This window comes from Cervus elaphus, chromosome 7 (genome assembly GCF_910594005.1).
Source record: "Cervus elaphus chromosome 7, mCerEla1.1, whole genome shotgun sequence".
Lineage (NCBI taxonomy): Eukaryota > Metazoa > Chordata > Mammalia > Artiodactyla > Cervidae > Cervus > Cervus elaphus.
This window is the reverse complement of record NC_057821.1, coordinates 7,779,041-7,803,270: the sequence shown is the minus strand read 5'-3', so window position 1 is coordinate 7,803,270 and position 24,230 is coordinate 7,779,041. Positions and strand designations below refer to the sequence as shown.

At 39.6% G+C, this 24,230-nt stretch overlaps 1 protein-coding gene across 15 annotated transcripts in view; it reads left to right on the top strand.

The window, feature by feature from the left end:
* The window catches only part of LOC122696903 (muscular LMNA interacting protein), a 286,820-nt gene that overhangs the window by 143,171 nt on the left and 119,419 nt on the right, over positions 1–24,230 (top strand). For 12 of the 15 annotated variants that reach the window (XM_043907075.1, XM_043907063.1, XM_043907064.1 and 9 more), the window contains 2 exons: positions 1,006–1,398; positions 17,070–18,611. In XM_043907075.1, coding sequence (XP_043763010.1) covers positions 1,141–1,398; positions 17,070–18,611 — 1,800 coding nt within the window. In that variant the 5' untranslated portion in view covers positions 1,006–1,140. The remainder of the gene's footprint in view (positions 1–1,005; positions 1,399–17,069; positions 18,612–24,230) is intronic. The other 3 variants (XM_043907077.1, XM_043907076.1, XM_043907067.1) reach the window with 2 other exon arrangements.

Genomic DNA, 24,230 nt, shown 5'->3' with positions numbered 1-24,230 from the left:
TAGAGAAATGTTGCAAAAAAAAAAAAAATAGTGGCTCATTGATAAGGAATCCTCCTGCTAAGCAAGAGATGAGGGTTTGATCCTTGGGTCAGGAGGATCCCCTGGAAAAGGAAATGGCAACCCATCCCAGTATCCTTGCCTGGGAAATCCCATGGACAGAGGAGCCTGACAGGCTACAGTTCATGTAGTTGTAAAGAGTTGGACACAAGTTAACGACTAACAACAACAACAACAATGCTTATCAAAACCGAGGGAATTTGTACTGGGTCTTTTAAACACAGTCTTGGTTCACATTGCTGCTACCATTTTAGAAGAAAGATGCTTTGGAGCATGAGAAAACTATCTAATTCCTGGTCTTGTAAACCTCCTATGTGTTCATAGAAAACTGAATGGGAAAATATTTAGGATTATAAATCAAAAATGAAATAACAGTAGAAAACACTTTATACTAAAAATATCTTATCTTTTTGATGTCCTATTCATGAGTTCTTCCGATAGGCTTGGATTATTTTGTCTGAATATCCACATTTTGTTCCAATTTTACTTTTCTTCTCAGAGTTTGAGAGGAATGCATATTATTTTAGAAACTTTCAGTGGGATTTCATTTCCCACCCCCAGCTTATGCAGGATATACAAGTTTTGCTTGACTATTAACTAAGCCCATGACTGACCAGGTCTCATTTGTTTTGTGAATGTCTTTACGGAAAACATTGCCCTCATCCTCTCTTTCTAAAAAGTCATATCAAAATTTATTTGAAAGTGTTTGTTTGTTGACGTTAATTCTGAGTCCTAAATTACTTAGGTTTGGACCATGACATACAAGTGAGTTATTAAAAGTAAGCCATTAACTTCAACCCAAACTCTCCTATGCCAACTTGATTTGGGGATATATTTGTAAAACCTTTTGTCCTTGAGGAATATAAGCAGGTTAAGTGTTTAAGAGTACAGAAAAGAAGCATTTATCAAAGCAACATCAACTCTTTTATGTTTCTCCATTTATTGCAGTTTGATTCCCATGAGTACTTGACCTTGAATGTTGGGAGCCAACAAGAGAGAGGGCGAGGAACGCTGACCTGCCCTTCAGAGGTCAAGGACAAGGCTTCCCAAGGAAGGGAATTTAAAGAGAAGAAACCTCAAGGAATGCAGCAAAGTGACCTCTTCAAAGCGGAATATGTCTTTATTGTGGACTCTGAGGGGGAGGAGGAAGCCCCGGGCAGAAAAGGTGACCAGGGACCCCCGGTGGGGACAGGCCCCCCGGCTGCTCGGCCCGCGTCTCTCGCCATCTCCTCCAGTCTGACCTCCGATGTGGTGCGTCCCAAAACTCGAGGGGCGGACCTCCAGGCCCCGTTGCATCCTGAACGGCCTCAGGCGATGGCTCCTCAGCAAAGACATGGGCAGGTAGGCTTTTCTTCTTGTCAGTAAGAAAAAAATGTTTCATATTCCTCGTCTGCAAAAGCCTTCTGTTTACTGAAGGCATGGAGGCATACAAAACTCTCAAGGAAAAAAAACATTAAAAAACTAAAATCCCAAGATCACAAATCATCACAGTGTAAATGAAGATAATAAATTCATAAGGATTATATAACTTATACTGTGATTTGGTGGAAGAGAACATGTAAAATTCTTAGCTGGGGTGGATTTGGGTGAATATTAACTTTTCCTTTTGAAAATGCTCAAATAAGGTCACTAAAGGGAATTTCTTAGAGTGCTTGTTGGGCTGGGTGCATCAAGAAGCACGTTTTAAAGATGAGATGTGACATGACATGTAGCTATCAGCTAGATAGGACATGTAGACACGTGACTTTTAAACTAGTGAAAGAGGGGTAAAAGGATACACTGGGAATGAGAGTATGTAAGGAAAATCGTTTCCTCCTCTGCGTCTTAAGGGAAATACCGACTGTGTTCCTGGAGACCACCGCAAGCAGGGCTGGCCTCAGCGATCTGGAAGGAAGGAAGGCAGGCAGTTCCGTCGCTCAGTCGTGTCCCACTCTTTGCGACCCCATGGACTGCAGCACGCCAGGCCTCCCTGTCCATCACCAACTCCCGGAGTTTACTCAAACTCAAGTCCATAGAGTCGGTGATGCCATCCAACCATCTCATCCTCTGTCGTCCCCTTCTCCTCCTGCCCCCAATCCCTCCCAGCATCAGGGTCTTTTCCAATGAGTCAGCTCTTTGCATCAGGTGGCCAAAGTACTGGAGTTTCAGCTTCAACATCAGTCCTTCCAATGAACACCCAGGACTGATCTCCTTTAGGATGGACTGCTTGGATCTCCTCGCAGTCCAAGGGACTCTCAAGAATCTTCTCCAACACCATAGTTCAAAAGGATCAATTCTTCGGCTCTCAGCTTTCTTTATAGTCCAACTCTCACATCCATACATGACTACTGGAAAAACCATAGCCTTGACTAGACAGACCTTGGTTGGCAAAGTAACGTCTCTGCTTTTTAATATGCTGTCTAGCTTGGTTGTAGCTTTTCTTCCAAGCAGTAAGTGTCTTTTAATTTCATGGCTGCAATCACCATCTCCAGTGATTTTGGAGCCCAGAAAAATAAAGTCTGACACTGTTTCCACTGTTTCGCCATCTATTTTCCATGAAGTGATGGGACCAGATGCCATGATCTTAGTTTTCTGAATGTTGAGCTTTAAGCCAACTTTTTCACTCTCCTCTTTCACTTTTGTCAAGAGGCTCTTTAGTTCCTCTTCACTCTCTGCCATAAGGGTGGTGTCATCTGCATATCTGAGGTTATTGATATTTCTCCCAGCAATCTTGTGCTTGTGATTTCAGCTTGTGCTCCATCCAGCCTGGCATTTCACATGGTGTATTCTTCATATATAAGTTAAATAAACAGGGTGACAATATACAGCCTTGTATATTCCCAAGGAATATACTCTTTTCCTGATTTTGAACCAGTCTGTTGTTCCATGTCCAGTTCTAACTGTTGCTTCTTGACCTTCATGCAGATTTCTCAGGAGGGAGGTCAGGTGGTCTGGTATTCCCATCTCTTTAAGAATTTCCCACAGTTTGATCCCACCACAAAATTTAGCAGCAAGACTGAATGGTTCCTTTAAAGTGGAGAGTCTTTGATATAGTAGGAGACCCATTATCTGTGATGGCCGGAAAGAATGAGGTGGAAGGGGGAATTTTGAAGGGAAAACCAAAACAGAATGACTGGCTATTTGTTGTCAGGAAGTTATCAGAAGACTGACAAAGCAGAGAATGTCAGGAATGCAGAGGCTGGCTTGGCTTTGGGAGTGAGAAATGAATCGATGAAGAGCTCTCTGTAACAATGACCATGAGTCAGCATCACAGTGTCCTGTTTAGAGTCTTCTGAGCCAGGTATTTGCAAGCTTCCCAAAGTAGCTGGGAGGACATGTTTATTGGTGAGTTGGCCTTTTGGTACTCCTGGGACCTCTGCAAAACTGCAGGGCAGGCATTTTTTTAAATTTCTGGTGCCACATCTTTGTTTTCGCAGCCTTCATTGACTTCCTGATGATGTATTTATGTCACTTAAAGCATCCAGGATCCTCATAGCACCTTTGGTTGATAAAAGATTCTCACTGTGGTACCACTATCCAGCCTATTGGACTAAAACATTTATTTCTTCTTGAACTTCATTCTTAGCTAGTTATTGGAAAAATTCTAATGATCTAATTAAACATATTCTCAGTAAGTAGTGATAGGCTGAAACATTTCTTTCTTGCCTCAGGAAAGATGATGAAAGAAGCATGTTGATGTAGAAGCATCCATAGTCAGTGGAGGGTAGTTTAATGTGGACTTTTGAAGAACACGTAAACATGATGATACCAAATATAAATAAGGAAAAACATTCTTAATGAAGCAATGTTTTGATTTTTAATTTATCCTTTTCCTCAACTACTGTATATCTACTGCTGAGCTGGTCATTTATTTTGCTTTTGTTACCCAATATACAGAGGGCAAACTAGAGACAAAAACACACATTTTTAAGGGGACCAAAATAATAGGTTAGTTAAAAGTAGATTACAGTTATCAAAGCTCCAAATGAAAAGGCATAGCTCAAACTAATTTGCTAGTGGTGGCTGAGTATTATGATTACTACAGATGGAGGAATCCTGGGTCCTAAAGTGTTTAGTGAATAGCTATTGTCTTAGATTTCATCTCCTATCATAATCTATTGGAGTGGTGAAGAGTAGATTATCATGAAATAAAAATACAATGACTGTTACTGACAAATATAAACCAAACAGAAGTGGCCAGAGTATCAAAGAAGGCACTCTGAGAAGCTGAATGTAGCCAGTGTGGTTAGTGGTAATTGCTCAACTGTGTTCAGCTCTTTGCGACCCCATGGACTATAGCCCATCAGGCTTCTCTGTCCATGGAATTTTCCAAGCAAGAATACTGGAAGGGGTTGCCATTCCTTTCCAGGGAATCTCCCTGACCTAGGGATTGAACCCAGGTCTCCTTCATTGCAGGCAGATTCTTTACTATCTAAGCTCCCAGAGAAGCCAGTGTAGCCAGTGGTGGTTTAGTCATTCAGTTGTGTCCACTCTCACGACCCCATGGACTGTAGCCAGGCTCCTCTGTCCATGGGGACTCTCCAGGCAGGAATACTGGAGTGGGTTGCCATGTCCTTCTCCAGGGGATCCTCCCGACCCAGGAATCAAACCCGGGTCTCCTGCATTGAGGCAGGTTCTTTTTTTTTTTTTTTTTTTGAGGCAGATTCTTTACCGACTGAGCTCTGAGGAAAGCCCAGTGTAGCCAGTAGTTGAAGCTTAATGTAAAAAGCCTAAAGATTATCCCATGGTTGGATTACCTGATGCCAGCAACATCAGTTTTTCAATCAGAGAGGCATTGATTAAGTGTATTTCTGGTCTGCCTGGTGAAACTGAATCCATGTATGGTGTAATTTATGAAGTTATTCCTAAAAATATGTACTTAATGCCTAGTCTGGCCTTTAACCTTTCTATTACCCAGCCCTGATGTGATTTTCTACCCACATCTAGTGCTTCTATTCTTCAGCACTCCTGGACCGTCATCACAGAACACGCATCACACCCTTGCATCCCTGACCCTTGACCCTCCTGTGTGTGATGCTTCTCTCGTCCCAGCCCATCCTCATGTAACCTCGGCTACCTGAAACCGTAAGCCCCGCCCAAGCAGCACCCTTTCCAGAGACATTCCCTTTGAAGAGGATTTAGTTTCTTTCCTACATCTTTGTAATTTTCCTTGTAGTTTGTAGTATTTTTAGAAAATCTCCAATATAATTCCCTTTCTCCTGATTCTAATCATGGATTTTATCTTTCTTAATAGACTGAGAACAATTTGAAGTCAAGGGAAGGTCTGTCTCTTGTTCATTTCTGTATCTGTAGCACTTTCTGGAGTGTCTTGCATATACATGAGGTTCAAATGGTGTATAAAAAACAGAAATATTTCAAAGTTCATATCTTTGAGGTGCTTGTTCAGATATTAACTCCTTTATGAAGCCCGCTTTGGTTCCTTCAGTGAAAGCAAACGCTCCTTCAAGATAATTCTAGTAGCTTTTTCTGTACATCTTCTATAACAATGATCCTATTGCAATGTGTATGTAACTATTTAGGTTCATGCCTTATCTTGCCTAGCAGATTGTAAAGTGTTTAAAAGGAACATTCACCTTGAATCCATTTTTATTAAGCACTTTGTTCCTTACAGTGCCTACTATATCACCTTGAACATAGTGTAAATATTGGGTTGAGTGTATTTTGTGTTCCAAATATTTCTGCTGAAGTGGCATGTTTAGGTAAAAGTACTTTATGTCATCCATTCATCTGTCGATGGGCATCTAGGTTGCTTCCATGTTCTAGCTATTGTAAATAGTGCTGCAGTGAACAATGGGATACATGTGTCTTTTTCAATTTTGGTTTCTTCAGGGTATATGCCTAGGAGTGGGATTGCTGGGTCATATGGTGATTTTATGCCTAGTTTTTGAAGGAAGTGGTACATATACACAGTGGAATATTACTCAGCCATAAAAGGAACACGTTTGAGTCAGTTTTGGTGAGGTGGATGAACCTAGAACCTATTATATAGAGTGAAGTGAGTCAGAAAGAGAAAGATAAATGTCGTATTCTAACATACCTATATGGAATCTAGAAAAATGGCTCTGAAGAATTCATTTACAGGGCAGCAATGGAGAAACACACATAGAAAATAGACTTATGGACTTGGGGAGAGGGGAGAGAGGGTGAGATGTAAGGAAAGAGTAACATGGAAACTTACATTCACTTCAGTTCAGTTCAGTCACTCAGTCGTGTCCGGCTCTTTGCGACTCAATGCATGTCAGGCCTCCCTGTCCATCACCAACTCCCGGAGTTTACTCAAACTCATGCCCATCGAGTCGGTGATGCCATCCAGCCATCTCATCCTCTGTCGTCCCCTTCTCCTCCTGCCCCCAGTCCCTCCCAGCATCAGGGTCTCCCCATTACCGTGTAAAATAGATAGTCAATGGGAATTTGCTGTGTGTATTGCGGTATGGCTCAGGAAATCAAGGGCTTCCCTGGTGGCTCAGCTGGTGGAGAATCTGCCTGCAACGAGGGAGACCTGGGTTCAATCCCTGGGTTGGGAAGATCCCCTGCAGAAGGGAAAGGCTACCCACTGCAGTATTCTGGCCTGGAGAATTCCATGGACTGTATAGTCCATGGGGTTGCAAAGAGTCGGACACAACTGAGCGACTTTCACTTTCACTTTCAGGAAACTCAAACAGGGGCTCTGTATCAATCTAGAAGGGTAGGATGGGGAGGGCGATGGGAGGGAGTTTCAAAAGGGAGGGGATGTATGTGTACCTATGGCTTATTCATGTTGAGGTTTGACGGAAAACAACAGAATTCTGTAAATCAATTATCCTTCAATAAAAAAATAAATTTAAAAAGTACACTATGATAAAAATCATTAAAGACTGTAATTTTAAAGCATTAAGTCAAAAGTAAAAAAGTTGTATCTGCAGTTGAATCAAAATCCTCTTAAATAAAATTCAGAATGATTTTGAAAGTTAATTTCCTGAATGTTGGTGTAGACTTCTAAGAATGTCTTATTCAGGGATGAGTTCAGTTCAGTCGCTCAGTCGTGTCCGACTCTTGGATTAGACTTAAAGGAGAGGCGAATATGGATACATGAAAACAAAGTGATTTATCTGAAAATCCTATGATAAAGTCTGGAGCAAAGACAGTGACCATGGGAACAAAAAGGGGGACTTTGTGGCATAGAATGAACTGAATTTGTTCCTTGACAATACATGGAGAAAAATAAACGATGAATGAAATTTGTAACCAAGGAAATTGAATGAATGCCGGCATTAATGAGAAAAGAATAACAGGTCTTGGGAGGGGATAGGAAGAGATGAGACATCTGATGTTGAATCTGAGATGCCTGATGGTGCAGCATGATGCTATCTAGAAAGAGGCTGGGAATACTAATATGAATCTGGACATAGGAGGAAGATGGGAGACTGGAGGTATTTGCTACATAAGTTGAAGCTATGAGAATGGAATTGCTTAGTCATGGAAAGAATGCAGTATAGGAAGACACAGGATACAAGAAAGGATACAGTAAAATATAAAGAACCCATAAAAGATGAGAAGCAAAGAAAGAGGCTGAGAGGGAACCAAAAAAGTTGGAGAAGGGGGTTTCATGCAGGGAAAGCTAAAGAGACTTTCAACAAAAAAATTATAAGCAAGCCAAGAGAGCAAAATACGCAAACATGAATTAATCAGTAATTTTAAGGTATCTCAATAATGTTTTCTTTATTAAGCTCAAGTGAATCTGGCATCAATTACATCCATTTGGGAACACAAAATACCAACCCGTGAAAGAACATTCTGGCAGCATGACATGTTTTCAGCACGAACATGGAATTATCACACAGGAAACACATTGTTCTCTGACTCTGATGTCAGGAGACCACCTGAGGCAGGCAGCTTTCCTCGCCAACTCTGTACTTTCATATTTTCTAGCTGCTTGCCAGATTTTCTTATTTGCAGCAGCAAGTAATTCTGCCAAGTGGGACAGTCAGGTTAATATTTGCTCCTGATTGATTTAGAGAAGATTAGAAGCTAAGAGATCAAGAGGGTGAGATCAAAGGGAAGGGAGAGGTCAGAAGGCCTTTTGTGGATAGAACTGGAGGTGAAGCCCTAGGGGGCCCCCATGGGAAGGTGTGGCCCCTGCAAGGAAAGGAGGGGCTTTCTCTTCTTTCACTGTTACTAAAACTAGAAGATTTGTGGGGATGGAGGCAGGCATGTGGGGGTCTGACCTGGCCACTGTCTCAATCTGGAATATGGGAACCTCCTGCTTCCCCAGGAGCGAGCCTAGAGCCTCGTCCTGGTTACCTGTTTGGACATACACCTCCTCTAGGAGTGGGGATGAGGTTGTCCAGCATCTGACCAGCTCTTCTCTGAAGGGCTGCCTGGTGCCTTCCACTCAAATACTATTCTAGAACATGGTTTATGAAAAAACATAGAACACACAATAGAAAATATTAAAAATATAATGCAAGTCAAATAAAATACAGAACAAAGCCAAATAAAGTAGGGCCCTCCAAGTCCATTAAATATAGACATTAGGAAGTCATTGGATGACCTTGATGGGAGCAGTGAGGGTGGGATGATGGGCAAAAATCAAGCTGAAGAGTGGATAAGTGGTGAGGAAAGGGAGGTCATGCTTTGGAGAGATGGTATGAAAAAGCAGAAATGAGACTGGCAACTTATAGTCATGCCCATCTGGGTAGTGACTTGAAATTGTAACCCTAACCCTCCTTTGAAGAATGGAGTGATTCTATCAACCTTCCTTGTGAGGATTGAATGCGATCATCTATACAGGCTAGAATAGTTCCTAGCCCATGGTACATTCTCAGGAATGACTCACTGTGTTAAAAAAGTTAGAAATGGTGTCATGTTCGGGGGCATAGGGTAAAGAACTTGGGTGGAGGTAAATTTTTTATATATTGGTTCAAACACAGTTTGGATGTCAGAATTTAAGAAAGGACACGAAACATAAGATCAGAAGAACTAATGGTGGTCAAATAGAGGAGGTTCTTATAACAAATTCTGGGAAATTTGGACATTGGCACATGTATTATTATAATTAGACTGGATTTTAGGGGTCTGTGGAAAAGAGATACTGGAAAATCATTTGGACAGGCATTATACATAGAGACCTTTTTTGTAGTCCTAGGCCTTTATTTTACACTGAAATACCCTGTCCAAACCAGCACATTAAATCAGAATAGCCTTTCTATGTCTCCCTTACCCAGTAGACTTCTGAGCCCTGTGAAGACAAAATATCTTCTCACTTTCTTATCCCTACCACCTAACCCCTATGCCTGGGACACCATAGGTGCTTAGAAAGTGTTTGATGAATGAATGAATGAATGACCCTCCTTCTCCCATGACCCTGCTCTCTGGCCTTCCTAAACCCACTGGACATTTATTTCCTCATTCCTGAATGAAGGTAACATGCCAGGCACTAGACACTAGGGAAGTAAACTTAAAAAAAAAAAAAAAAGTACCTGCCTTCAAGGGGCTTGGAAAACAGATGCAACCTGAAAACGATGACAGTGAAAGGTGATATGTTCAAGGAACAGTGACACATCTAGAGGCAGGACGCCGAGGGAGGACTACCGGGAAGCATTCACATTTGTCTGCGTTGAAATGTGAAAGATGAGTCAAAGTATTCTTGGCCGACCACCAGGGCTTGGGCATTCCAGGCAGTGGGAACAGCCAGGGAAGTCTGACACACGAGAGGGTAGAAATAGAAGGAGCTAAGAGCTCATCAAATATCCTAGGAAATACACTAGGAGAGTGACGAAATACAGGCTACAGATAAACAGTTTTGAAAAGGAGGACAAGATTGGAAGCCAGATTCTGTAGAGAAAGCAGAAGAGATAAGGGATTCAAGTGACTGGAGCTTAAGGAAAAAATAAACCATTGTAAACATTGCTGATGGCAGATTCTGTGGAAGAGCATGGGGTAAAAGCTGTTAAGAATCAGGGGAAAAGGATTCCTTTTCTATTGTTGCATAACAGATTATCATACATTTAGTGGCTTTAAAAAAACACCCACTTAATTTTCTCCAGATTTTTGTAGATCTGAGGTCTGGGCACAGCTGAGCTGGGTCTTACAAGTTTGAAACCAAGATGTCAAGTCCATCTCATCTTCAGGCTTTTCTAGGGAAGGGTCTGCCTCTAAACTCCCCCGTGTTGTTGGCAGAATTCATTCCTTTGAGAATGTAGAATTCATGGCAGCTTGCTTCATAAAGCTGGCAATAGAGAGAGTTTGTTACTTTGATTGCTAACACTTGGAACCTCTTTTAAAGGGCTCACTTGATTAGTATTACCAAGTCCAAGCTCATACTACTTGCAATGTGTCAGGTCAATAAATTGAGAGAAGAGTTATTGGAACATGAACTAGTAACTTTATTCAGAAAGCTAGCAGACTAAGGGCGTGGTGAAGAGTTCTGACAAAACGTGGTCCAGTTTAGAAAGGAATGGCAAACCATTTCAATATTATTGCCTTGAGAACGCCATGGACAGTATGAAAAGGCAAAAAGATATGACACTGAAAGATGAACTCCCCAGGTGAGTAGGTGCCCAGTATGCTACTGGAGGAGAGGGGAGAAGCAACTGCAGAAAGAATGATGAGATGGAGCCAAAGTGAAAACAACACCCAGTTGTGGATGTGACTGGTGATGGAAGTGAAGTCTGATGCTGTAAAGAACAACCTGGAGTGTTATGTCCATGAAGCAAGGTAAATTGGAAGTGGTCAAACTGGAGATGGCAAGAGTGCATATCAGCATTTTAGGTATCCGTGAACTAAAATGGACTGGGATGGACGAATTTAAATCAGATGACCGTTATATCTACTATTGCGGGCAAGAATCCCTTAGAAGAAATGGAGTAGCCCTCATAGTCAACAAAAGAGTCTGAAATGCAGTACTTGGGTGCAATCTCAAAAATAGCAGAATGATCTATGTTCGTTTCCAAGGCAAACTATTTAATATCACAGTAATCCAAATCTATTCCCTGATCAGTAATGCTGAAGAAGCTGAAGTTGAACAGTTCTATGAAGACCTACAAGACCTTCTAGAACTAACATCAAAAAACAAACAACAAAAAAAGATGTCCTTTTCATCATAGGGGCCTGGAATACAAAAATAGGAAGTCAAGAGATATCTGAAGTAATAGGAAAGATTGGTCTTGGAATACAAAATGAAGCAGGGCAAAGGCTAACAGAGTTTTTCCAAGAGAATGTACTGGTCATAGCAAACACCCTCTTCCAACAACACAAGATATGACTCTACACATGGACATCACCAGACAGTCAATACCAAAATCAGATTGATTATATTCTTTGCAGTCAAAGATGAAAAAGCTCTATACAGTCAGCAAAAGCAAGACTGGGAGCTGACTGTGGCTTAGATCATGAACTCTTTATTCCCAAATCCAGACTTAGATTGAAGAAAGTTCAGGTATGACCTAAATCAAATCCCCTACGATTATACTGTGGAAGTGACAAATTCAAGGGATTAGATCTGATAGACAGAGTGCCTGAAGAGCTATGGATGGAGGTTCGTAACACTGTGATCAAAACCATCCCCAAGAGGAAGAAATGCAAAAAAGGCAAAATGGCTGTCTGAGGAGGCCTTACAAATAGCTGAGAAAAGAAGAGAAGCCAAAAGCAAAGGAGAAAAGGAAAGATATATCCATCTGAGTGAAGAGTTCCAAAAATAGCAAGGAGAGATAAGAATGCCTTCCTCAGTGATCAATGCAAAGAAATAGAGGAAAACAGTAGAATAGGAAAGACTAGAGATCTCTTCAAGAAAATTAGAGATACCAAGGGAACATTTCATGCAAAGATGAGCTCAATAATGGACAGAAATGGTGTGGACGTAACAAAGACATTAAGAAGAGGTAGCAAGAATACACTGAAGAACTATACAAAAAAGATCTCACAACCCAGATAATCACAATGGTGTGATCACTCACCTAGAGCCAGACATCCTGGAGTGCAAAGTCAAGTGGGCCTTAGGAAGCATCACTATGAACAAAGCTAGTGGAGGTGTTGGAATTCCATTTGAGCTATTTCAAATCCTAAAAGATGATGCTGTTAAAGTGCTGCACTCAATATGCAAGCAAATTTGAAAAACTTGATAGTGGCCACAGGTCTGGAAAAGGTCAGTTTTCATTTCAATCCCAACGAAAGACCATGCCAAAGAATGTTCAAACTACTGCACAATTGCACTCATCTCACATGCTAGTAAAGTAATGCTCAAAATTCTCCAGGCCAGGCTTCAAGAGTACTGAACTGAACTGAGAATTTCCAGATGTTCAAGCTGGATTTAGAAAAGACAGAGGAACCAGAGATCAAATTGCCAACATCCATTGGATCATAGAAAAAGCATGAGAGTTCCAGAAAAACATCTACTTCTGCTTTATTGACTATGCCAAAGCCTTTGACTGTGTGGATCACAATACACTGTGGAAAATTCTTCAAGAGATAGGAATACCAGACTACCTTACCTGCCTCCTGAGAAATCTGTATGCAGGCCATGAAGCAACAGTTAGCACCAGACGTGAAACAATGGAATGGTTCCAAATCGGGAAGAATACATCAAGGCTAAAAATGGTCACCCTGCTTGTTTAACTTATATGCAGAGTACATCATGTGAATTGCCAGACTGGATGAAGCACAAGCTGGAATAAAAATTACCAGGAGAAATATCAATAATTTTACACGTGCAGATGACACCACCCTTATCGAAGAAAGTGAAGAGGAACTAAACAGCCTCCTGATGAAAGTGAAAGAGCAGAGTGGAAAAGCTGGCTTAAAACTCAACATTCATTGAACAGGAGAGAAACTTGCGGTCAAAATATAAGAGAAGAAAACAATCCCAGACAATCCACACAAAAGGTGAGTGGTACACAGCCCTGCTGAGATTTACAGAGCTTACATTATATTGGTGTCCATCCACAGTGCCTTACTAGCACATGGGTGAATTAGATACAGGGACCCCCTCTGCCTCATTCAGGAAAGGTCTGTCTCACTATCAGCTGATACCCTTATGCAGGACAAACTCATAAATAAGTGCAGTGGCCCTGCCAATCGACAGGATTATGTTAGATTTTTTAAATAGCAGCTTTAAGTAAACTAGATCTAGGAACATAAGGCAGTTGGTGGGACTGATTTGAGAATAACAATTTGCCAAGTGGATCTGCAAAAGAACAAGACAGAATGTTGACAGTAACTGCAAAAGGTTGAGATTAAAAAAGTATTTTTAAAACCTAAAATGCAAACTAGCAGGGGTTGAGGGAGATGAGACTGGGTCGTAAGAGAAGGGCTCTGCTGTGAAGGAACAGTCGGTTCATGGTAGATATGGGGAGGTGTTGATGACTCTATGAATGTCCATCCGTGAGAAGAGGACAGAGCAGTAGGTATGTTTGGGAGACCTAGCTCTTATAGTGTAAGGACTGCATTTGAGGACATGGGAGAATCAGAAGTTTCTGCCTTGCATGACTATTATCAATTGAGGGGAAAGAGTACAGCTATATATATGGACCAACTTGGTTCAAATCTTGGTAGCTATTCAGAACACAGGCAGCAGATCAGGCACTCTGGCTTTGAGTCTGATGTTTCAGAATCCATGGACACACTGGGAAAAAACTGAATATACACAGAAGCAGTTAATTTTATTTGTTTAATTTTTATTGAAGTATTGTTTATTTACAATGCTGTGTTAATTTCCACAGTACAGCAAAATGATTCAATTATACATATATATATATATATATACACATTTTTTCATATTCTTTTTCTTTATGGCTTATGATAGGATACTGAATATAGTTCTCTGTGCTGTATAGTTGGATCTTGTTTATCCATCCTACATGTAATAGTTTGTATCTGCTAACCTCAGTCTCCCACTCATCTCTCCCCCAAACCTTTCTCCCTTGGCAACCACAAGTCTATTTTCTATGTCTGTGAGTCTGTTTCTTTTTCGAAGTTAGGTTCACTTGTGTCGTATTTTAGATTCCACATGTAAGTGATACCATATGGTATTATCTTTCTTTTTCTGACTTACTTTGCATAGTATGACACTCTCTAGTTGCATCCATGTTGCTGCAAATGGTGTTATTTCATTCTTTTTATGGTTAAGTAGTATTCCATTTTATGTATGTATCACGTCTTCTTTACCCATTCATCTGCTGAAGGACATTTAGGTTGTTTCCATATGTTGGCTATTGTGAAAAGTGTTGAGAAACAGTTAATTTTAGACTTACTAAAATGACGGGGCAACTCTATTACAGAGATTGGTTGTTCAAATTACTGATAATCTCTGTTACGTAGGATCCAAGGGTGGATTTAGGATTAAGACCATCCACCTGATGAGAGCAGAACATTGCAAGCATCCTCTGTTACAGAGATTATTGTGAATGTATTCAGAGCTCAGGATAGTTTTTCTAGGAGAAAGCTTTGAAAATGATTTTGAAGGAGGTGTATGGTAAGGGGGTCTCAAGGAGTCAGAAGAGAGCTGGGGATGAGAGAACATGGTCAGCAGTGTTTTTAGAGAAGTTTCTGAAGCAAAGGCATCAAAAAAGGTCAGGTTAGAAAATAAATGGAGGAGAAGACAGAGAACAGGCTTGAGAGAGAAGGAATTAGTGCATCAGTAACAAACCTAGAGAACAGAACAGAGGGTATTAATGTGAGAGGATGAAGGGGTTGAAATAACTTGCAGGCATCTTAGAGAAGTATATTATCCCCTGTAAGGGGTTTACAGGTGAGAAGTAAAATAAAAGGCCTATTCTGAGTAAATTGACTAAATTTTGACAGGTATCCATCCTTTCTTTCTGCATAAAATTATTCATGTCTAATAAAAATAAATGGAAAAAAATTATTCATGTCTTTATACCCTCTTTTTATTTTAACTTATTAATAAGAGGAACTCAAGAAATGAATCTTTTTTGTTACAAAAGGCATTCTCCTCTTCTGGGAATTTTATAAGAATATGGTACCACATTTTTATTTTAGTATAAATTAGGATAATATAAAATTAGAAAAATATATTGCAAATGCTTAATACATTTATTAGAAAAATATAATAAAAACACTCAGACTCTTCAAAATCTTTCTCTTTGAACTTTTCTTAGTTCTTCAGTAATCAAGTTTTAGAATTACTTATATTAGGTAAGACAGGACTTCATGCAATAGAATGTTTGGTAATTAGAAGCCATGGTCTTGAGGAAGTTGGAGAGAAGAGTCTTTTCTTTTGATAAGACCCTCAAAATCACAGTCCTGTGATTTTAACAGGACAATCAGGATGAATTAGTGAGTTTGTTATATAAAATGAAGTTATTTGGAAACATGGCTGAAAAGGTAATGGGATTTTTGTGGCTGTGATTAATTTAAATTTTTTTATACCAAAAGCTATGGCATAACATAAAAAGAGACTCTACATAGTCTGGAAATTTCTTCATTCATTCTGTGAGAAGAGATCAATCATTGGAAACAGAAAAACTTTCACTTACAGCTAATCTTATGAGTTGGTTTTACAAACACTGGATAAGCAGAATTGTTTCTAAGTAAAATGTATGTGAGGAGGTTGTTAAACTTTCTATCTCAATTTTATTGAATTCTGCTTGATTTTTAATTATCCCTGATTTTCAGATATTCTGGGTTACATGCCAAAATTACTCAACAATTATTTATGTGGCAAGAATTCTGTGTTGCAAATTTACAAACAAATTTACATATGAAAAGAAAGGAATATTTTGGATGCATTAGTTCAGAAACATACAAGTTTCAGATGAGTTGTTTGCATTTATCAGTTTTAGATATTTTTAGGACTCAAAGCTCTGATGTGAAAATCTTCACATTCGGTCTGATGGGCACCTTTTTAACGTGTTAAAAAGTAAAATCAAGAAATATCTTTTACTGAGTTTATAAATGAAGCTCTTGCTAAGTTAATTATTATGGTTGTAAGCTTTTCTGATATATACTGCAATATAACTTGTTATATATTATATATACATATATAACAATAAATATTTATTAATGTTTTCGATAACAGATATTTTCTAAATTCTTTTTTGGTACAAATATTTTCCTTTCCCTTATGGACTGATAGACCCCAATCAATAATTTTGAAAGGAAACCACTTTAAAAGATTTGGCTTTAGAATCATTTATAATTTCAGTAGTTGTCTTAAAATTCTGGATAATTTTTAAAAATAGCACAAGAATACAGATACCCAGTTATTTTATGGGCTCTCCCTAACCACTTTGGGACATTATTTCTTTATTTTCTTTTTATTTGATGTGGATTGGTGAATTGCATTGTTTCAGGCAGATTGCATTTGTAAAGTACTCTGCTTATCTATTCATTCCTTCCAGCATAACTCACATCATTTGTTAACTGTCCATTCTGACAAGTAATTAGGGAAAATATTTTTCATAAGCTAAAACTCCATCCCTATTTCACCCTTGGCTTTCATTCTCTATTTATCACTGTATGGTGATGTTGGGTGTCGTATCTTTTGAATTCTGGGCATTATTTTCAGGTTTACAATGTGTAGGAAAAGTCTAAGTTTTTAGAATTTTAAACAAAGTGTGTTAAACTTTTGAAAGATTGTAATCATTTTTATCATATTATGGTTTATAGTCTTACAATGGAAAAAAAGCTATTTCCTTTTCTGAAGTGCATTTTGAAATTTATATTAATGATGATTTAAATCTTTTCAAATCACCCAATTCCAAAAGAAGATAACTCTTTTAGATTTTGTCATTGAATTGCTTTCCAAAGGGAGACATGCAAATACAATTTTATATTGATGTTTATTCTGGGGAATAAATGAGATCTAGTGTCTAAGAGTTCACCATTTATTTATATTTTATTTCAAATTCAAAGAAACGCCTCACTAGCAAAACTGAGTTTCTTCCATTTTGGGGGAGGTTTAAGGGCTTCCTTGTGTAAACGAATAGGACTGTTTGCATAAACGCACCAGTGACAAGAATGCTTTGACAGTTTCACAAATGATGTCCTATGACCCTGTCTATTTCTCTTTCCTCTAGTTAACTTCTCCCACTGCCTCTGAGCAGCTTGCCTGTAAACCACCTGCTTTCTCCTTTGTTTCTCCAACTAATCAGAAAACACCACCTGCCCCAGGCGACCTCGCCGGTGCCTCTGTCCTGGAGGAGTTCCACTCGAGGAGGCTGGATGCCCGTGGGGCCCTGGTGGAAGAAACAACCACGTACTTTCAAACTTCCGCTCACTCTGCACCCTTTTTTGCGCCGAAGGGCACGTCCTCGACGTCGCAGGTCCCCCAGCCCGCTCAGGTGTCAGGTCCAAGCACAGCACAGCAGAACCCGGGGCAGCCTCCCGAAGTCCTCAAGAAGACGGTCACCTCGAACGTCCTTAGTCCCAAAGAGAGTCCGAGAGCCTCTTCTCCTTCACCAGCCTCCGGTGCTTCTCTGAAGTCGGGTGCAGCCTCCTACATCCCAGTCCGCATCGTCACGCACTCGCTCTCGCCGAGTCCCAAAGCTTTCCCCTCCCCTTTCCACGGCTCTTCCTCCACGGTCTGTAGCCAAGCGTCCTCCAGCGGGAGCCTCTCAAGGCCAGGGGTGAAACCCCTGGTGCCCTCCAGGCTTTCCGTTCTCACTGCCATCCTCAAGTCCAACCCTTCTCACCAAAGGCCCCTTTCCCCGGCCTCCTGTCCCACCTTCTCTCTCAACTCCCTGGCGTCCTCCACGCTCACGCTTGATCAAAAAGCCAAACAAACCCCACCCACACCTAAGAAATCCCTCTCAAGTTGCTCCCTGCGATCGGGGTCTCCAGAGCAAAGGGAAAACCCGGTTTCCCACCTCAGCCAGCCATCCTTCCCCTTTTCTTCTCCCACCAAAGCTGCTCCCTCTCCCCAGGCATCGGCCCTCTCTCCCCCAAAACAGGGCAGTAGCAGCTTTGCTTCTGTGATTGTAGAGAAAATGCCATCCCCGACTCTGAAGAGCAGCCCAGTGACTTCCCAGCTGCAAACCGGTACCTCCAGCTCTGTGGGTCTGCCTCCCGTCCCTCCAAGCTTTTCTCCTCTGCCTTCCAAAGGCAGACAGGATGCTGACCCCAGAGGCCCGGGAAAGCCCAGGGATATCTGCTCGCATGCTTCTCCATCACCTTCCTCCACATCGTCTTCTGTGTCTCCTCCCACTAACCCAAGGGCCAGGCTCTCCTCACCAGAGAGACTCTACCATCCGTCCCCAGCTCTTTCAAATCTGATAAACCGATCCAGGAGTGCACAAGCGCCGGCCTCTGGCCAAGGGCAGACTCCGTCTACTCCACGCCCAGCCCCTGTCTCCAGCTCCAGCTCTGCCTCTCTTCCCCGTCTAGGGCCCTCTGCCCTCCCCCTGGCTAATCCTCCCACAAAAGCACGCCAGCTCAGCCCCTCCGCGCTGCACCCAGATCTTACCCTGCCTTCAAGACTTGGGAAACCCGAAAGCTCTGTATCTGAGCACAGGTCATCTGTCTCAGCCCCGACACCTCCCTTCTCTCTAACAAGAACCCAGGAGCTGAGTGCACCTTGTACCTTGTCCATGTCAGCAGGCCCTGAGAATAAGAAACCCAAGGTATTTCTTTTGCACGTTGCATGGTGCATGCTGCTTTTGAAATACAGAAGAATTTTTTCTCCAGGGGAAAATCAATGATTATGATATTCATTCTGCTCCTACAAGGAGGTAGTGCAAGAGGATATAAGACTTGGTATATTTGAATATGTGGATGAACTATAATCTGTTTAAAATTGTGCATGTTTCTGAAAACCTCTTTGATTTTGCAAATCCTCTTATGGTAACTTTTTATATCTATGGCCTTAAGGGCATTTTTTCCCAGGCATAATGAGTTGTATTATTGATCCCAAAGATGGAATTTAGAGCAGTTAGATGAGATTTGGGAATATGATACATTTATGATTTATTTAATAACATGAACCCTATTATCCACCAAGATATCCTATACTGATAGAATAGTAGATAGGATTAGTGTAAAATGGAATTTTATATGTCAAGCCCCAAATGATTGCAAAGTCAATTTGAAAACTTTCTATTTCCTTTGCTGGCATTTATTTATTATTATTAATTTTTTCCCCTTCTACAATGTTGATTTCTTTATTGCTTTCCATAAACCTCAAGCTAAATCAATATGTGTTTAGTTATATATTAATATATATATATGGCAAAATAGAATAGAAATTTCCTTTGTATGTGAAAACTATTTGCCTTATTCTAAACACTAAATACATAATGATTATAAAATACAGAAAGAGTGGACAGGCTGGGTATAGGGAAATAGAATCTAAGAGAGGAGAAATATTGACTTTTAAATGCTCCGACATAACCTGTTGAACAAGGATGTGGATCGGCATCTATCTTAATGTGAGAAGGGAAACGTTTGAAGGAGTTACCCATAGCATTCATGGTTTATTTGTCCTGGAAGAAGGCACCTCTGCTCTAGAATGGCACCTCTGCCAGCTTCCCAGCTGTTCCCATGTAACTTACAATGTGGAGTTTATCTGTGGTTAGATAGATAGCTTAGAATTCAGTCATTATTATACACATGAAATAAAATTATGAAAATGCCTGAATTTAGAAGGGGATTGGGATTTTCAGTTCAGTGTGTTGAAATAACACCATTAGAGCATCCAGGTTGATTCCATGGAGATTGTGTTCAACTCTATCACTGTCGGGGTGGTGAACTAATCATGGGAAAGATGAAAGAGCCACATGATCTTGTATTAATAAGATCTTAACCTATTAAGGTTACAATTTGATTCACCTTAAAAGCATGCATTAGACATCTACTGTATGCCCACCGCTATACTAGCTTTTTAGAGGATGTGTGTTTTATTTTTAAGGAAAAGATAATCCTTTGTCTTAAAATACAATTTTTTATTTAGCAGAAAAGCATACATATATCTGAGCTTCCCAGGTGGTAAAGAACCCTCCTGCCAATGCAGGAAACAGACGTGGGTTATATCCCTGGGTCAGAAGACCCCTGGAGCAGGAAATGACAGCCCACTCCAGTATTCTTGCCTGGAGAATTCCATGGACAGAGGAGCCTGGCAGGCTACAGTCCATAGGATCACAAAGGGTCGGACACAACTGAAGCGACTTAGCATGCACACACATACATATATATATAATGTGGAGAAGCTGTAGAGACTTAGTAAATTTACAGTAAACCTAGAAAACAAGGGCAAGGCAATATTAACAGTATAATACAGATTATGTATAAAAGGTCACTGAATTCAGAGAAATATTGTTATGGAATATGGTTAGTGAGGGAAGTTATCATAAATGTCAGGCCTGGTTGGAAATGTTTAGGATTTAGCTTAATGAAGAGGAAAGCAGTTGGCATTTCGGAAATGTTAAATGACCTGACTGAATATACAGAAGATGGTCCCAGATGAATGTATGTGGACACATAAGAATACTGGTCTTATCATCAACTAGTGATAATAGCAATGATAATTACGGTAACAGAGATCAAAAACTCTCTGTGAATCATGAACCATCATAGTAGTTACCAAAGCTGTTAAAATTTAATTAGAAGAGACTATGTCTGTTAATTTTGTTATGACCGTATAAGATTGGTCATATTATTTTCTCCATTCTCTGTACCAAGAAACTGTTGTTCAATGAATAGCTTGCTCAGGTAATGTTTCTTATGCTGACTGAGATGACATTTATATTAATTGAAGCCTACCGAATCTTGAAGCCATTTTTTTTAAACTGAGATTTACTGCAACAAAGCAATAACTCATATTCATTATAATTTTAGCTTGATTTATTAGTTCTTAGGAAGGAAATCATCATTATGAGATGATGATTAGTATGATCAATTGATATAATATTTGGATCATTTTAAAATGTAATTTTCCAGATTATGAAGTCCTTCTATTTTAAAAAGCAAATGGGATGGAAGAAATCTTTTACCCTAATTTTAAATTTGAAAAAGTGGTTTATTTGAAGTAAATGAGCTGGTGGTTATTTTTTCAATACATATATATTATTATGGAATTCACTTGTGATATATTAAGAAAAAAAAAACCCTGGTGATTTAAACATTACCTTTTCCTGAATTTATTGACAATTATCTCTTAAACCACACTGCGTTATACTTAAATTATTCTGTACCTTTGTGAAAAGTAGTTTTACTCCACTGGCTTCTTTAGAGAGTTTCTGTTTGTGGTTCACTTCGCTTTGTTTATGTTTTGTCCTGTTTTTGAAGAGTTGGAAGAGGATGAGCCTGAAGGGAGTTCTGATAAAATCTTTTTGTCCTAAAATCAAGTTTTTTGATGACCTGTTCCTTCGCAGCTCACTTACTACTCCCAGTATTGAAGAATTCTTGGCATTTGCTTTATTTATTCCTGTTTAGTTTCTTTATTTCCAAGTTCATATAATTCAAGCTTATAGAAATGCATGATAAAATTTGATGAACTGTATTAAAATATGAAGAGTGGTGATAATTTATCCATTTTTATCTGTTTCTTTGAACAGAAAAATGTTTCATATAATGGATAAAATTTATAATAACTTCTGAAAAATTAGTTTCTCTTGAATAACTCTCTTTATCATATTTATTTCCTCCTTGTTTTTTTTTTGCTATTATCTCTCTAGGTAAAAATCAGCCCGTGTGTGTGTGTGTGTGTGTGTGTGTGTATAGAGAGAGAGAGAGAGAGAGAAAGAGAGAGAGAGAGAGTTTTATATATATATATATATGTGAAACAAAGTAAAGTGAAGTTGCTCAGTCGTGTGTGACTCTTTGCAACCCTATGGACTGTAGCCCACCATTCCCCTCCATCCATGGGATTCTCCAGGCAAGAATACTGGAGTGGGTTGCCATGTCCTTCTCCAGGGGATCTTCCCGACCCAGGGATCGAACCTGGGTATCCCGCATTGCAGGCAGACTCTTTACCGTCTGAGGCACCAGGGGATTCACACACACACACACACACACACACTCATATATAAACTTGAGTATAAAAAGTTTATTAAAATGAACACTGATGGATACTGGAAGAGATAAGCTTACCCCAATTCCCAGTTTCTTTTGATGTTTGACTAGCTTTGCTTAAATTGCTAAGATTGTTTTATAGATTGATAGGAGGAAATAGACAAAAGCTTTGGGATATCAAATAATTTCCGTGTTTTTATGGAGTTTCTTATCTGGCTCTTTCCACTGTGGTTCTAACCTGAGCACAGAACCCTCTTTGAAGTCAAAGAGTTTCAGATTTAGATCAGCTTCCCTCAGTGCCAGATCCCAAAAGGAGAGTGGTCCTATTATACAGAAGATGATCAAATTAAGACATCAGTGCTTGAAAGGTATTAGTTCCAAGCCTGGGCCCTATTCTCCTTTTATATGAAAATAAAATGGAACAGCTGGATAATGCTGAGCTAAATTCAGGGATAAGACGTGTCTGATATTTCTTTCTCATAGATAGAATCTTAAGGTTCTGAGTCTATATAATGTAATGGCTATATTTTAATTTCAGCTATGGTTGAAAATAAACGACTTCACATTATAATCATGGCCCTGGACAGGATGGGTGTCTCCTTCATGTTGCTCCCATGGCTCTTTGAGCAACATGTGTATTGTTGGAGACCTTTCTTTTCGCCTTGGGGAAGCCTGAATATCAGAAAACTAATCCACAGAGTTGTATTTGGGCTTCTAATATATTTGGCCTTCACTTATAAAATAGTTCATATTTTTCTCCTAGTGGGTTATCATGGCATTCCATATGGAAATTTGGGATGGTCATTATATCAAAAACTCATTCATTTTGCTCCTCACTGATGATGGTCTAGAGCTCTGTGAGGGTCCAGTGGTGTGGCTGCCCTGGCTTGAACGCTGTCTAGGCACATAGCTTATTTAGATAATCATTTGGGAGCTTTTTGATATTTCCTGAACTTCTATAAAACTGATGTTTTATTATAAACAATATTATAATAATATATAAAATATATATAATATAATAATATATAAATAAATATTACATATAATATATATTATTATATATAACATATAATAATGTATAATAATATTATAAATATTATAAATAAAACTGATGTTTTATTTATAAACATTTTATAAAATAAAATTTATAAACATTTTATAAAATAAAACAGCAGTTTTATTTATAAACTCTCATTCCTTTAAGGCATCATAACATTTCCAAATATATCACAATGGAGACTTGGTGGTAAGCTTCTATGTGACTGTCTCCATTTCTGCTGATCCTCATGTAATCTGGGAAACAAACAATATGAAATGTACCTTCATGAGGAAAAATGGAGGTTTTAATCTGGATTCACAACAAATCACTCATTCCTATAATCAGTATGCATTGAGTGCTTATTATGTATACATTTCAAAGTTGCGAAGATGTTGAAACCAATAAAATTGCACAAAATGCCTGCTAAAAGAATGTTTATAATCTACGGTGAAAGAGAAACAACCCTCCCTCCTCAATAAGTAAATTGTCTTGTCTATGAGAAGATCATAGTGGTTTGGAGGAAAGTCTAACAGGGTAAGAGGTGGTGGTTTTCATAAATTTATATTGGGTGGTGGAGATAGGTTTCTTTGAGAGGGTGACATCTGTGGAGTTGATGCTTCTTGAGAGAGTATAGTCAGGAAAAATTCCTAAGGCCACAGACCACCAGGCCGGAACAAAGAACAGATAGGGAGCCAGGGTGGCAAAGTAGAGTGAGTGGGGGAAGCTGCGGTTGTCAGAGGGAGATGTAACTGGGAGAGCTTGGTCCTATGAGGACTTGTGGACCACTTCTAAGTCTTCAATATTTTAAATTTTAATTTATTTACTTTTACTGATGCATAGTTGATTTACAATATTGTGTTAGTTTCAGATGTACAGCAAAGTGATTCAGTATATATATATATATATATACATATATATATATGGTGTTTTCCAGATTCTCTTCCCTTATAGATTATCACAAGATATTTAGCACAGTTCAGTTCAGTTCAGGCACTCAGTTGTGTCCGACTCTTTGCGACCCCATGAACCTCAGCCCACCAGGCCTCCCTGTCCATCACCAGCTCCCTCAGTTTACCCAAACCCATGTCCATCGAGTCGGTGATGCCATCTAACCATCTCATCCTCTGTCCCCTTATCCTCCTGCCTTCAGTCTTTCCCAGCATCAGGGTCTTTTCCAATGAGTCAGCTCTTCGCA